The 15,267-nt window shown below is 35.9% G+C and overlaps 1 protein-coding gene across 1 annotated transcript in view; it reads right to left on the reverse strand.

Annotated features, from left to right (window-relative positions):
* Window positions 1–1,029: 1,029 nt before the first annotated feature.
* The window catches only part of FNTA (farnesyltransferase, CAAX box, alpha), a 16,184-nt gene continuing 1,946 nt past the window's right edge, over window positions 1,030–15,267 (reverse strand). The window contains exons 3-9 of the mRNA XM_006765512.2: window positions 11,388–11,502; window positions 9,921–10,025; window positions 7,366–7,492; window positions 5,346–5,494; window positions 2,958–3,020; window positions 1,927–2,098; window positions 1,030–1,646 (exon numbers count right to left, since the gene is read on the reverse strand). Of these exons, the coding sequence (XP_006765575.1) occupies window positions 1,524–1,646; window positions 1,927–2,098; window positions 2,958–3,020; window positions 5,346–5,494; window positions 7,366–7,492; window positions 9,921–10,025; window positions 11,388–11,502 (854 nt within the window). The 3' untranslated portion in view covers window positions 1,030–1,523. The remainder of the gene's footprint in view (window positions 1,647–1,926; window positions 2,099–2,957; window positions 3,021–5,345; window positions 5,495–7,365; window positions 7,493–9,920; window positions 10,026–11,387; window positions 11,503–15,267) is intronic.

Here is a 15,267-nt window from a genome sequence, read left to right on the forward strand (position 1 = left end):
GGGGAAGAATTGAGAAGTTGGCTGTTTCCTCCTGCTCACCAGCCCAAACCCTGCCACTGGTCACTGTGTGTGTGAGGCAACCAGCGGAGCAATTGGGGCCCTGCTCGCTCGCACGACCTTGGCCTGGTACCACCCACATCCGCTGCGACCCACCCCCTGGTTCCCCGTTCCCCATCAGCCTGCCAGCCAGGGGGTAGATCGAAGAGGTTGGCCAGCAGGCCCAGATGGGGTGGGGGTGGGGGGGTCCAGGGAAGGCTGGGGGCAGCTCCTGAGTTGAGCGTCTGTCCCCTGGTGGTCAGTGTGCATCATAGCAAACAGTCATTCCACTGTCAGGTACATTTCCGTATTACGCTTTTATATAGATTTTCTCCCTCAATTGCTTTTCTAAGCTGGGAAAATGTTCCTTATATATAGTTAAATGCTATTTTAAAAAATGAAACTATTTCTGGGAATATATCCTAAAAATCCCCAAACACTGGGTCAAAAGAATATATACACCCCTATGTTCGTAGCAGCATTATTTACAATAGCCAAGATCTGGAAAGAGCCCAAGTGCACATCAGTAGATGAGTGGATTAAAAAAAACTGTGGTACTTACACATTGGAATACTACTCGGCCATAAAAAAAGGAACTTTTACCTTTTGTAACAGCATGGATGGACCTAGAGATTATTATGCTAAGTGAAATAAGTCAGTCAGAGAAAGAAAAATACCATATGATCTCACTTATATGTGAATCTAATGAACAAAATAAAGTGATGAACAAAACAGAAACAGAGGCATGGACACATAGAACATTCTGACTGCTGTCAGGGGAGGGGGGATTGGATGAAAGAAGGTGAAAGAATTAGCTAAAGAATGTATATGTCTAACTCATAGACACAGACAACAGTGTGGTGATGGCCAGAGGGAATGGGGCGGGGGCTGGGTGGAGATGGGTAAAAGGGGACAAAATGGGGACATAGTAGTGTCAACAATAAAAATAAAGTTAAAAAAAGAAAAGAAAAAAGTCAAACTACTATGGCGTTGTTTAGAATACATCTATAATTTTATTACAAAACCATTCTTTTGGCATTAGTTGGTTACAGTAATAGCAAGATATTGTGAGTGTGGCATAGCAGCTCTGAGTAACAATTGCATTCCTTGCTTCCTAAACCAAAATTTAAGCTACCTCATATCCATTACATATAAGTTATCATTTATGCTGCAAATCCTGATGCGTATACCATTCAGGGAGGAGTTGACGCTAAGGGATTAAAGTAAATGTTGATAAGACCACAAAAGTTCCTATGTGGGACTTTTTTCCTTCTCCCTCCCCCCAATTACTTTGCTATAAAATAATCGAATTACTTAGAGCTAGTCTGCATGGCAGCAGCACCCAAGGAACATCGTACTTAGTTCTTGTTAAAAAGCAGTATCTGTGCAATGCATGTTTTACACCACAGGCACAGGGTAGTTTTAAACTCCTGCATTAGAGTCTCTTAAAAAAATAAAAGCAGTCTATCAAGTTCTTCTAGATGGTGTTATTGCTGTACATTTGTTGGTGGATCACCTTCTGTGCTGTGTTTGCTTTGAAGAGATCTTCCAATATATCTCCAATACTCCTTTCTTATAGTGTCCTTTTCTTTAGCTAGGATTTCACATAACTAAAAATGAAAAACAAACAATTCATTAAAGAAAATGTGTAATTAAATCTTTAGGGCAAATGCTTTTGAGCTAATACAGTTTAACTCAATCATGTTCAAATGAGATACACCACCAGAGTTGCGTACTATGTTCACTAGTGACGTGGGTATTGCTCTAAACAACAGAAATAGTCCTGCATTGAATTCTGAGTAACTGCTGAAAGGGACATGAATATTAGTGGCACTGGAAAGACCCAATTCTGAGATAGCAAAAAGGAAGTGATGAGTTCCACAAGCTTACCTCTAATGCTTTATTAAGAATGTCCTCCTTGTTGTCACATTGGTTTTCTAGCATATCTTCATAGATGTCCACAAGAAAGGCAATTAGGTAGGGGGAACTATGACTTGGTTGCAAATCAAGCAATTGATTTAATAGATTGGGATATTTGGAAAGACCACGATCCTGCAAAATCCTAAAAAAAGAAATTATTCTAATTTTTGAGAAGAGCAAAAATAGTAGAAAGATCAATAGCCCCTGTGACATAAGCAAGAAAAGGAGACATTTTGAATGAAGTTGAAACTAAATGAAATTCACACAAAATTAAAGCAGAAAACAAATCATCTTAAAATTAAAAAGTGAAGGAAAACACAGGAGAGTTTTAACTTATCCTTTCAGCTCTCCAGATATCACAGGCCCCTACCCTGCACACACCTCCCAGTGTGACTGGTCTACGTACTTTGGCTCTTGGAGACCTCTAAGTGCAACAGGGAGCCTGGGTATGTCAGTGGCCAGGCAAGGGAAACCTTGTCAGTTTAACAAGTGAGACTTGTAACAGGAGATCTCTAGAAGTGAATCAGAGAGGCTGCCTGCATTTGTGCAGTCTGATTGTAAATAGTTAGCCTTGCCTTACTGTGTGCTCCTGAGCTGCACATTCACTGAGGGTGTGTATTCCAATCTTTTTTTTTCACTGTCTGAGTCTACATAACGGCTTGTCTCAGAGAGAAGAGCACAGGAATAGGTTAGATTTTGTTGCTACAGCAAGCTGTACTCCATTCTTTGACGTAAAGACTACAGGATTCATAACTTCAGTTATAATTTGTTATTGTTCACTCATGGACTACTCTAAAAACTGGCCTGGTATATGTGCTTGGGAGGTGGAGGGAAGGGTAGAGGACACTTTTCTTAGGTGTTGCCATAATACACTTCTGCTCTCAGAGAAAAACAGAAAAATTTTTAGTATCATTTTGGAATCCGATTATGGAACATAGTTCATAATGCATTATATTAACAGGTTGTATTTTATATAAAACAAGTAAAAAACATCCTCTTACCCTTTCAAGTAGTTCCATGCACTTTCATTATGTGGTACTAGCTTGATCATTTCCAGAGTGTACCTATAAGAAAAAGAGCACAATATGTGTATAATTTTAAGAGCAGTGCAATCATTAGAAACAGTTTTAGTAAGACGGTAGCATAGCTTAGATATGTGCTTTCATTTCTCTCTGAGTGGACTTTGGTACCTCTCTAGGTCATATTTAAGTCTCTCCAGTCTCCAACTGTCAATTCTTTTTGGCATAGTTTTTCCCTATTGAATATTTGTATCCAATTCTGGAGAAGGACACTCAATATGAAGGCTCAATTCACAACAGAAAATAAATTAAAGGAGAATTCCTTTAATTTAGGCTTTCCCTGTGAAGGAAAATGTCAGCTAAAACAAGATTTACCTTTTACTTGTAAAGCAATCTTGGGGGAAAAGTCTAAGATCTACATATGGCTGTCAAATCCTTAATTGTTGAAAAAGGAGAACTATATAATCTTAGTAAATGCTTGATAAATAGTAACTATTATTAATAGTGCTAGTAGGTTATGTACTCAAATAGAAATATTACCATGAGGTATTTAGTGGGGGGGAAAAAAGTCAATGTGAATAATATGATTGCCTAGGTTGCTGTGCATGTTTGTAATGTATTTATAAGGCTTGGAAGGATTCACTACTTGAATGCATAGATAAGTGGAACAATAAACTGATGTTTTTCTCTTTCCCCCTTACTCTCTCTCAAATTAATGGGGAGGGGGAAACACCCCACAATTTTTCAAGATGGGATATGGGAAGAAGAATAAGAGATTCTGATGTTTAATTTTATACAATTCAGTATAATTCCCCACAAGTAAACTGCAATGCTTTTATAAAAGGGAAAAACTACAGAAAATAATCAGCTACACCTGTATTCTTAGAGTTAAATTTAATTAACTAAATTATAGAAAACTACTGCTACTCTTAGCATCTTAAATATTTCTTTTACCTATCTATAGGGTATAATAAACTTTAAGAATGGAAAACTCTTAGATTCTTGGCTGATTATTTTTATTTCTATTTGGTACGAGAAAGCCAGTGATCTTCCTTTAAAGCTATGAGAGAAGTCTGCATTTTCCAAACTCTTTATATTCAATTTTTTAAATATCTTATTATGTCTAACCTAATGTAGTAGGCTACAGTAAATAAGGAACATATACTATTTTGAAACTCCCTAATTATTAATTGGATTATTTCAAGGTAGGATAACTTTGGCAAGGAAGCTATCAAACTTTCTGAAGGATGATGCTTTGCTTTCCTTCAGAGCATCCTTTTCCTAATCCTCACAACGGAATACCAACTATAAAAGAAAAAAGAAAAACAGGAGCTGTTAATTAACTTTTACAATTAAAATTATGATTATGGTCTCATGAGACTATAAAAACAAACATGTTTAAATTTAAATCAGACTACTGAGACAAAACAGACAAAAGTCAGAAAAGAGGTGGCTATTGTTTATGGATATACAGACATATTCATACCAATTCAAAAATTTCTGGCTCTTATAACAGCCTTATGTTTGCTAGACGAGTAATTTTCAACTGCAGACAACTATGCTCCCGAGGGGACATCTGGCAATGTCGGGGGACATTTCTGTTTGTCATAACTGGGGAGGGAGGGTTACTACTGATCTACAGATGCTCCTCGACTTATGACAGGGTTATGTCCCGACAAATTCATTATAATTGAAAATATTGTAACTCAAAATTGCATTTAACACACCCAACATACAGAACACCATAGCTTAGCCTAGCTTGTTTCTACTGAATTGTACTGCTTACAACATCTTTTATTTAAAAAAATCTTTATTGTTGAGAGTACTACATATGTTCCTCTTTTTCCTCTACTGATCACTTCTAGCCCACCCTCCACCCCGACTCCTTTCACAACATCTTAAAATAAAAAAATCATAAATTGAGCCATCTTAAGTCGAAGACTGTCTGTACAGGGTATACAGGCCAGGTATGCTCCACATACTACAATGCACAGGACAGCCCCTACAACAAAGATTTATCTGGCTCAAAACCCTGCACTAGAATAACATGGCATCAGGGGACTATTATCCAACATACAAAAGAATTTAATACGACAGTTTTAAACAAAGCTTCCTAGACACTACGAAATCTGATTTCTTCTCAATCTACAGTAGCAACAGTATTTCAAGAAAGTTAAGACATTACAAAGCAGAGGTATACTACATACTTGTAAATTTATTGTTATCAATTTCATCTAAGAATTCTGTCCTATTAGTTCCATGAGGGTAAAAGTGGGACAGTCCTGATCTTTGCTGTCTCCCCAATACCTGACATATGGTAGGCACACAAATATTCTTTTACTGAGTGAACAAGTGAAGGAGATTACTAACTGGACTTCTCTTTCCAATACAGTCCGGTCATTGTAGCCAGTGGTGTTAGAAATTACAAAGTATCTTTGGTTCCAGACAGAGTTATTTCTCACATCCTCTTTAAGAAGTTGGTCTACATACTGCAGCTCATTATCCCAAAGTTTAAATTCCTAAAAGAAAATAAATAATAAAACATCCAATTAGAAATGTCCCATTATTTATAAACAATAAAAATTAATCGAATTTCAGCAAAGCTAAGTAGGTCTAACTGAAGATGTGGGACTCAGCACACAGTTGGAGGAGAATGACAGTTGCAGGTCAAGCAAATGCAGCGGGAAAGAAAAGTCATCAAAGACAAGGGACTGGTTAAGAGGGATGAAAATATCAGGAAGAGAGAGCAGCCAAAGCAACCTGTAATTCAGTACCATCTTCTTGAGAACTATTCAGGTAACATGATGCATGTTTATGCTATTTGAGCCCAGAATTATTCTAAAGGACTAAATCAAAAGCAAAATAAGTATATTTAACTGAAAACTTATGCAGTTTATGGTGAAATTTTAGAGGAAAATAAACCCCACCAAACTTAGTAAGAAAATGATTAACTACAACATATTAATTTGATGTGATTAATCTGATATTAATACATAATAAAACAAAATATTCAAAATGCACACATATGACAAAATTACATTAAAATAGATGTAGAGAAAGATACACAATTAGATTTAGACAAAGTTTTCACATTATAAAGCTGTTTTGTAATATAATTTTTAAAGTCCTCACTTAAGGATATATTTTTATTGCTTTTTAGAGAGAGAGGAAGGGGGGGGAGAGAGAGAGAGAAACATTGATCAGTTGCTTCCAATACACGCCCTGACTGGGGATGGAACCTATAACCTACGTATGTGCCCTGCCAGGAATACAACCTGTTTTGGTGTACAGGACAACACTCTAACCAACTGAGCCACCCGGCCAGGGCAAAGTTGTTTTAATTTTTTAAATTAAGGAGAAAGGCCCTTGCCAAGTAGCTCAGTTGGTTAGAATGTCATGCTGATATGCCAAGGTTGTGGGTTCATTTCCAGTCTTGCACATAAGAACCAACCGATGAAATGTATAAATAAGTGGAACAAGAAATGGATGTTCTCTCCCCCACCTCCTCTCTCTCTTTAAAATCAAGAAATAAAAAATTATAACATGAAACGAAACAAAAATTATGGAGAAGAGAACCCATACACATAATTTGGAAAAAAAGTAGAATGATCAAAACTTATAAATGCTAAAGCAGTCAGAGATGTTAACTATGAAAAAGCTTGTGGAATTATATTTCTTATGTTTTAACAGAAAAAAAGGTAGAAATTCATAAAAAAATACTAAATACCTTAAACAATGTATTCCTTTATTCAAATTTAGAAAAGTTTAAAATTTTAAATTAAAAATAATTTGATGAAATAATCTTGGTATAATGAATAGCGCAGAAAGTAGTAATTACTGGGGAAAATTTCACAGAAAACAATGCTAGAATTGTTTGGTAGAATAAATTAAATGCCCAAAGTGGGAGTCCTAACTATTCTCTTCTATTCAAGATTTAGCATAAAATTTTAACAATTGGGCAGAAATAAAATATATAATAGTTACTGTAAAATCATATTCCTAAGTTTATATATGCAAAAACCTTAGTGTGTATGATGCTCTTGTTAATTAAAATAACAAAGTTGTATTAAAAAATTAGAACTACTTTTTCTATTCAATTTGTTGGCAAATATAAGATGTGTTGTATATTCAACCTAAATATTAAGTTACTATTCTTCTTTAATATAAAGCTACTCATGAATATATCTCAAGAAATTATAAAGGTTAACCAACATGAAAAGTGTCAGATAACTAACTTAATAATAACGATATACATATTGTGTTTATATGTAAATACATAAACTACATGTATGTTTCAATTCAGAAGTATACTTACAATTTAATAATTTTAATTATTTAATTCAGTTAAAAAATAAAAAATTGGAAAACATTGTGATAAGAAAGACAATACCTGAATAACCCACTGTCGATGCTGCCAGGCATGATAATTCTTTGCATCCTGGTTAAGAATATCAGCAATGAACTCAAGCTCCTGAGATGGATCTTTTAGCCACTCCACTAATACTCGCCTATGATGCCTAAAGCCGGTGGAAAAGGGAGAGAAGTTTTGTGTGAATTTATTCCGGTACTAAAGTAACAGTTGCATGTGCTATGCTAGGTGATGTGAAGGGACACGTAAGAAACAGAAATCATCTCTAGTTCTCAAGGCTCTGCTGGAGAGAAAAGGTAACAAAAAAGAAACACTAACAGAAAAAATTTCAGAATACTAAGTTGAAAAACATAAAACAGTGATTTGTGATTTTTGTATAAAATCAAATCAAATAGTTTACAGCTTAAAGGAGGTTTAAAGTCTTTTAACAACCAGAAAATTCTATCAAAGACCAATGGCATAAGACGATAGGATATATAATATTTTATCAAGTTTGAAGCTCCTCTGGTTATAAATAGACTGCCAGTTTTCCTTAAGTCCAAAGTGTCACCATACAAGCAAATAAATGCTCCTTTTACTAGTTTGTGGGCAGAATTGTAGCTATGATAAGTGACAAATCTGTCAAAAGAGGAGTTTTCCATGTTGGAAAAACAAAACAAAAAAAACTATACCTGACTAGCAACTTGCTATCCCTTCTTTTCTCAACAGCCAACCCTCATCTCCCATTTATGATTCACCCCACTATGTGTCTTCTTTTCTCTTCCTACCACTTCCCTCCTGCCCATCCAGTCACCACCCCACCCAGGTGGGAGGACTCTCATGCCAAGATCACTAACTCATACCCACCAATTAACAAACCCGTTGGTCATCTTTTAGTCCTTACTTTCCTTGACCTGTTAGCAGGATTGAAACCGTCATCCACTCCTTTCTTCTTAAAGCTCTCTCTTCTCTTGGTTTCTGTGATGACACTAACTTTTGTTTCCTTGCTCAGTCATCCTGGAATGCTTCTTAAATGATGTTCACTGGTGTTCTATCCTCAGGTTTCTCCTTAATTCTCCCTGAGCATCCTCGTCCATAGCTATGACCTCAACTCCAGACGAGTATTTTTCAACCATGTACTGGACCACACAATACATAGGTTTTCCCATAGGCACATCAAATGCCACTTGTCCAATACTGGATCCATCTCTCTCCCCCAGAAATGTGCTGCTTTGTCTTACAAATTCCCCAGTGGTTGGCACCACCACTCACCCAGTGGTCAAGCCAAATATATTAACATCATTGGTCTTCATCACTCCTCCAATAAATGAAACTTCAAACCTGTTGCTTCTGTCTGCAAACCCTCTCTCAAATATATCCTTCTCTCCCCTAAACCCGCTCCACACCTCTCTTAACCTGTACCAGTGCAATGGCCTACCAGGGCTGTGAACCTATTCCATCTACGCTCCACCCTACAGTCAGGGTAAAACTTCCAAGACACAAAACCAACCATATTACTTCCTTAATTAAAATTTGGCAATAGCTCTCCAATGCCTAGGATCAAGTCCACACTCCTTACTAATGTTCATAAGGGTCTTTATGATGTTATCCCATTTACTCTAATCACATGGAGTTATACAACTCCCTGAGTGCACTGTGCTCTTTCATGCATCTCCCCAGAATATTTTCTTTGTCCGAGAAGTTGTTCCTCTCAGAAATCAACCTTAAATCTCAGGCATAAAGACAGGCATGTGTCGATCATTATATTGAAAAAAAAAATGGTGTAACTCCTGCATTTTGAACAGGCAGTGAGTGGCACAGAAAGTGGAGACAGTTGCTTCTGCTACTTCACTAGCTTCACAACCATCTCCAGCTCACCACCACCACCACCACCACCACCTCCTCTTCCTTCACCAACATGACCTCCACTACCTCCTCCTCTCCACAGCAGCCTCAGCAGCTTTCATTCATGGAGTGCTCACTGTATCCTGGGTACTGTTCAAACTCGTTCTTTGTCCTCTGCTCCATTATTTACCTCTCTTTTCCCATTGTATTCTGCTCCTCTCACAAATACTAATCTATACTCTTGTGTAAACGTAGGGGCTTAATTTTTAGAACAAATATACTCTGTGAAAAACTATCATTATATTTTTCACACTACACTGTAAAATAACTGGTTTTATTATTTGCTTTTCCTTTTAGATTGTATCTGGTTCATCTTTGTATCTCCAACATCAGTATAAATATTTTAAATAAAAAAAATACAATATCAAATACCAAAAAGGCATTTTTTAACACAAAGAAAATATTTCAGATTTTTTAACTCAAATTCTTTTCTGACTCTAGCACTATTACATGCTAGATATTTTAAATAATAATAATAGCAAACATTTTAGTGTTAACCACGGGTCAGGCACTACTTTAAACACTACAAAAATTGTCTCATTTAATCCTCCTAACAACCCTGTGAGGCAGGTAACATTAGCTCCAATGCAAAGTACTAAAATTATAAAGCAACAAACAATTCCCTATTTTGCATCACCCATTGGCAGGTACTATCAGCATAGTAACATGTTTCCCTCCTATTTTCATCTTACCAAACTTGATAGTTTTTGGGCTGTTCTTCAATTATCGCAGTGATATAGCTCATTTCCTCATGGAGATCCTTTTGAAGCGACTTTAAGAGAACTCTCCGGAAATGCCTATAGCAAACATCAAGCATTCAAAGTCTCATACTCCACATAAATCGCCTCCTCACAGTATCAAATAAAGCTACAAGACAACAGAATAAGACTTTTTTTTTTTTTTTGTCTAATCTCCTACATATATCTGGTCTTTGGAAGAATCAAGCATTTAAAAGTAAATTTTTTCTTCTCATCCTCCCAACCCCTCTCTTTGGGCAACTATCAGTTTGTGCTCTACAACTACAAGTCTGTTTCTGTTTTGTTTTACTTATTCATTTTGTTTTCTTTCTGATTCCACATATACATTAAATCATATGGCATTTGTCTTTCTCTGTCTGATTTACTTCACTTAGCATAATACCCTCTATGTCCATCCATGTTGCCACAAATGGCAAGATTTCATTCTTTTTTATTGCTGCATAATATTCCACTCTGTATACAGGGTGTGGCAAAAATAGGTTTACATTTGTAATACAAATAATACAATAATTAATAAATAATAATACAAGAATAAACTTTCGCATACTCACAACTGTAAGTCTACTTTTGCCCATTGCTGTATATACGGCGCACTACATCTTTATTCATTCATCTATTGATGGACATCTAGGTTGCTTACATTTCTCGGCTGTTACTAGTGATGCTGCAAGGAACATACATGTGCATGTATCTTTTCAAATTAGTGTTTTTGCTTTCTTTAGATAAATGCCCAAAAGTAGAATTGCTGGATGATATGGCAGCTCTACTTTTAATTTACTGAAGAATCTCCATAAGAGTCAAGCATTTTGAAGTAAAAATAGCAAAAGGCAAAAAATGTGACATACAAGAAAAGACAACCAACTAATGATTATTTTTAGGTAATAATCTGGGGTTACCTATGCTGTATTACTAGTACACAAGAATCAAAGACATCTCTTTCCTTGTATGGTAACCTTGTTCATTTAGATAATTATTTATATAATAGTTCATTTAGATAATTATTTATATAATAAATTAATTCCATTACAAACATTATCACATATTTTACTTTTAAAACCACCACAACAATGCTACTTATAAATAAAACAAGTGTAGTGGACAGTGAATTCTGTAAATTCCACAGAAGGAAAAGATAAATGAAAACAAAATTAAGCATATTATTTAGAATATACAGTTTAATTCAAGAAAAAAACAGCTCGAGTTGCTACCTCTGAGGAGTGGGACTTTGGCAGTGAGAAGGAATGGGGCAGAGGTTGCTATTTTTCATTCAGTCTCTGACTTCTAAATTAATATATGAATTATTATTTTGACAAAAGTTAAAGTTCAGTTAAGAAAAAGAAAAGCCATCCAAACTAAAACATGAGACATTTAAACAGGAAATATTAATAATGTATTACCTACCACACTGTATAATTGGCTGCATTTAACTCTATAGCATCTCTGGTTAATTTAAAAGCTCGCTCACTTCTTTCATCACGCTGCAGAACAGCCCGGAAATAATCATAAACATCTCTAACTGTAAATAGTACAAAACTGCATTAGGACTATCTTTCTTGTTCAAAACTACCATTATAGTATAAACTGTTGTTATATCTTACAAAGAAAGGTATTTTATTGCATTACTTAGAACAATAAGCAAAAGAAGTCAAATGATTGTGTGAATACCACCCTGAAAATACTTTAGTATCACAGACACAAAGTTTCTAAAACTTGTGTGTGTTTTTTTTCACTGAACATTGTTTTTGAGTTCTGTCCATGTTGTAACAGATCTAGATCCCCTTAATAGTTATATAGTAGTAAACTGTATAACAATAATACATTTTATTTACCCACTAGAAGCCCGGTGCATGAATTTGTGCACTTGGCGGCGGGGGGGTTGGGGGGATCAGGGAGAGGTCCCTCAGCCTGGCCTGTGCCCTCTTGCAGTCTGGGAGCCCTCAGGGGATGTCTGACTGCTGCGGAGGCGGGAGAGGCTCCCGCCACCACCACTGAGCTCGCCAGCTGAGAGGTGCTCCCCTGTGGGAGCACCCTGACCACCAGGAGGCAGCTCCTGCATTGAGCATCTGCCCCCTGGTGGCAGTGTGCATCATAACAACCGGTCGTTCTGCGATTTGCATATTAGCCTTTTATTATATAGGATTCTCCAAAACATGGATATAGAGGAGAGAATAGAGGTTCAGAGGTTAAATTTAAATAATTTGTTCAAGGTGACAGTAAAATGAAGTTAGAATGTGAACCAGGTAGTAATAAAATCTGAACAGTCATTCATAACCTCCTAGTATGTCTTCTGATGCCATATGCCAGTGCGAACCCAGAATGTATTATAGAAGCAGCACTTTAAGGTTGTAAGATATGGGCATTTTCCAGTTTTACTAGGTATACCACACTGCTTTCCAAAATGGCTTAAATATGAAAACTACCATCAGAAATACATGTATCTGTTTATATGTCCTAATACCTGATATCACAGGTTTAATCTTTGCTATTCAATTCATGGGTAGAAACAGCATTCCCATTTTAATTTGCATCTCTCTCATTCTTAATGACAATAAATTTTTCCCCTCTACTTAATGGACAAGGAAATTTTCTCTTCTGTGAACTATCAATTTATACCAGCCGTGGGCAAACTACGGCCCGCGGGCCGGATCCGGCCTGTTTGAAATGAATAAAACTAAAAAAAAAAAAAAGACCATACCCTTTTATGTAATGATGTTTACTTTGAATTTATATTAGTTCACACAAACACTCCATCCATGCTTTTGTTCCGGCCCTCCGGCCCAGTTTAAGAACCCATTGTGGCCCTCGAGTCAAAAAGTTTGCCCACCCCTGGTTTATACTCTTTGTCATTTTTTAAAATCCTCACCTGAGAATATTTTTTCAAGAGAGGAATGGAGAGTGATAGAGTTAGAAACATCGATCAGCTGCCTCCTGCACACCCGCTACTAGGGATGTGCCCACAACCAAGGTATATGCCCTTGACCGGAATCGAACCTGGGATCCTTCAGTCTGCAGGCTGATGCTCTATTCACTGACCCAAACCGGTTAGGGTTCTTATACACATTTTAAATTTTGATATGTTCATATATAAATTTTTGATCGATAAGTCATATTTCATTATATTTTCCTTTGTGGTTTGTAATCATAATATATGTAAGAATTTAAAATGTTGATTTACTTTTTTATCTTGCAGAAAACATCTTATTATTTTTAATAAGAGAAATATTTGATTATATCAGTTTTCTCCAACATCTTTGTTATAGGTACCTTATGAATATGAAAAAATTGTGGTTTTTCATTTCTCTGATCACTAGTTTGGTTAACTTCTCTTTGTAGATATTCTCTATTTCCTCTAGTATTATATCTTCACATATAACATCTTACTATGTGAAAGTTTTTTATTTTTTATACAGTTATATCTTCTGATCTTTTCTTTAATCAATTCTGTCTTATAACTTGCTCACTAATATCTTCTTCACTCCAAGAATGAAAAATTACTCTCTAATATTTGCTCCTAGTATGTTTATAATTTTGTTCTGGAACTTTAATTCATCTGAAATTTATTTTCATGTAAGCTATGAGATAGGGATATAATTTTGCTTATATCCAAATGCATAGCAAACTGTTACAAAAATATTATTTGATTAACCTATTTTTTTTCATACAGGTATGAAATATCCTTTTTAGCAAATATTAAATTCTCATTTATACTGATGATGTATTTTAATAGATTCCTTATTAATCTATTTCTGTTCCAGTTCCACAAGATATTTTTAGTAATACATTTTCATATTTGGTAAGGCAAACCCTTACACGATTATTCTTCTTTTCAAACATATCTTGGTACTTCATAATAAATAAATAACAAACAATTAGTGCCTTTTGTAACAGAGGAATGATCTTGGATAACAAAGCCTTAACTGAAAGAAATATTTATATATATATATATATATATATACATAAAACTACAGAACTAGCATTCCATTTTATTCATTTCACTTCCCTAGAACAACTAACAATTAACATTTGCATGACCTTCAATGTACAAAGCATTTTCACATTCACTATGAAAGAACGATATTGTGTCAAAGAAAATAATCCATTCATTTTAGTATCAGTAAATGTATTCCAACTGAGCCTAACACTCATTGCTAAAATATATTTCAAAATGCTCATGTTTCAGCAACCAAAGTTTATTCTAAATAAAACAGTAACTCATTTATGTTGTAGATTAACTGTAAATGAAAAATACAATCACAAAGTAGCTATTATGTCTTATAACATTCTGTCTTGGCCGGATAGAGCATCGGCCAGTGCACCCAAGGGTGGTGGGTTCGATTCCCAGTCAAGGGCACATACCGGAGTTGCAGGTTTGATCTCCCACCGAAGTGGGGGCCTGTGAAGGAGGCAATCAACTGATGTATTTCTCTCATTTTGATATTTTTTTCTTTCTCTCTCTCTCTGTCTCTGTGTCTCTCTCTCTCTCCCCCTCCCTCCCTCTTTCCTTTTTCACTTCCTTCCACACGCTCTAAAAATCAATTGAAAAAATATCTTTGGGTGAAGATAACAAAAAAACACACAAGAAATAATGTAACAATATTCATTACTTATACTTAGAATATGTCCACTCTTTGGACAAAAAAGTAAGAGGGGAGAAAGAGAGAGACATCACCCAGACCGGGGTTGGGAAGTGAACCTGTAACCGAGGTACGCACTTTGACCAGGGATCGAATCAAGTCTCCTAGTTCTTTGGGCTGATGCCCTAACCACTGAACCAAACCCACTAGGGTCCCCTTGGCCCATTCTTTAATGTTTGTTTCCTTAACCTTTTGTAGGAATTTCTTATAAAGTTCTAAATTATCAATTCTCTGTTTTATATGGTGTATCTTCTCCCACAATGCTGTTTTGCCTTTCAATGTATTCATGCCTTCTCTTATACACATTTATTTATTTATAATATATATATATATTATTGATATTTTTACAGAGAGGAATGGAGAGTGATAGAGTTAGAAACATCGATCAGCTGCCTCCTGCACACCCGCTACTAGGGATGTGCCCACAACCAAGGTATATGCCCTTGACCGGAATCGAACCTGGGATCCTTCAGTCTGCAGGCTGATGCTCTATTCACTGAGCCAAACCAGCTAAGGCTGTTTCAAGAAAATCTCGAATTGAGTTAAACATACAGTAGATCTTTGTAAAACTCTTCCTTGATTCAAGGAGCAGGCCAAGGACACAAGGTCTTGCCCTTCATCATCTTCTATGGAGATGATTCATAGTA

This window comes from Myotis davidii, unplaced genomic scaffold (assembly GCF_000327345.1).
Source record: "Myotis davidii unplaced genomic scaffold, ASM32734v1 scaffold93, whole genome shotgun sequence".
Lineage (NCBI taxonomy): Eukaryota > Metazoa > Chordata > Mammalia > Chiroptera > Vespertilionidae > Myotis > Myotis davidii.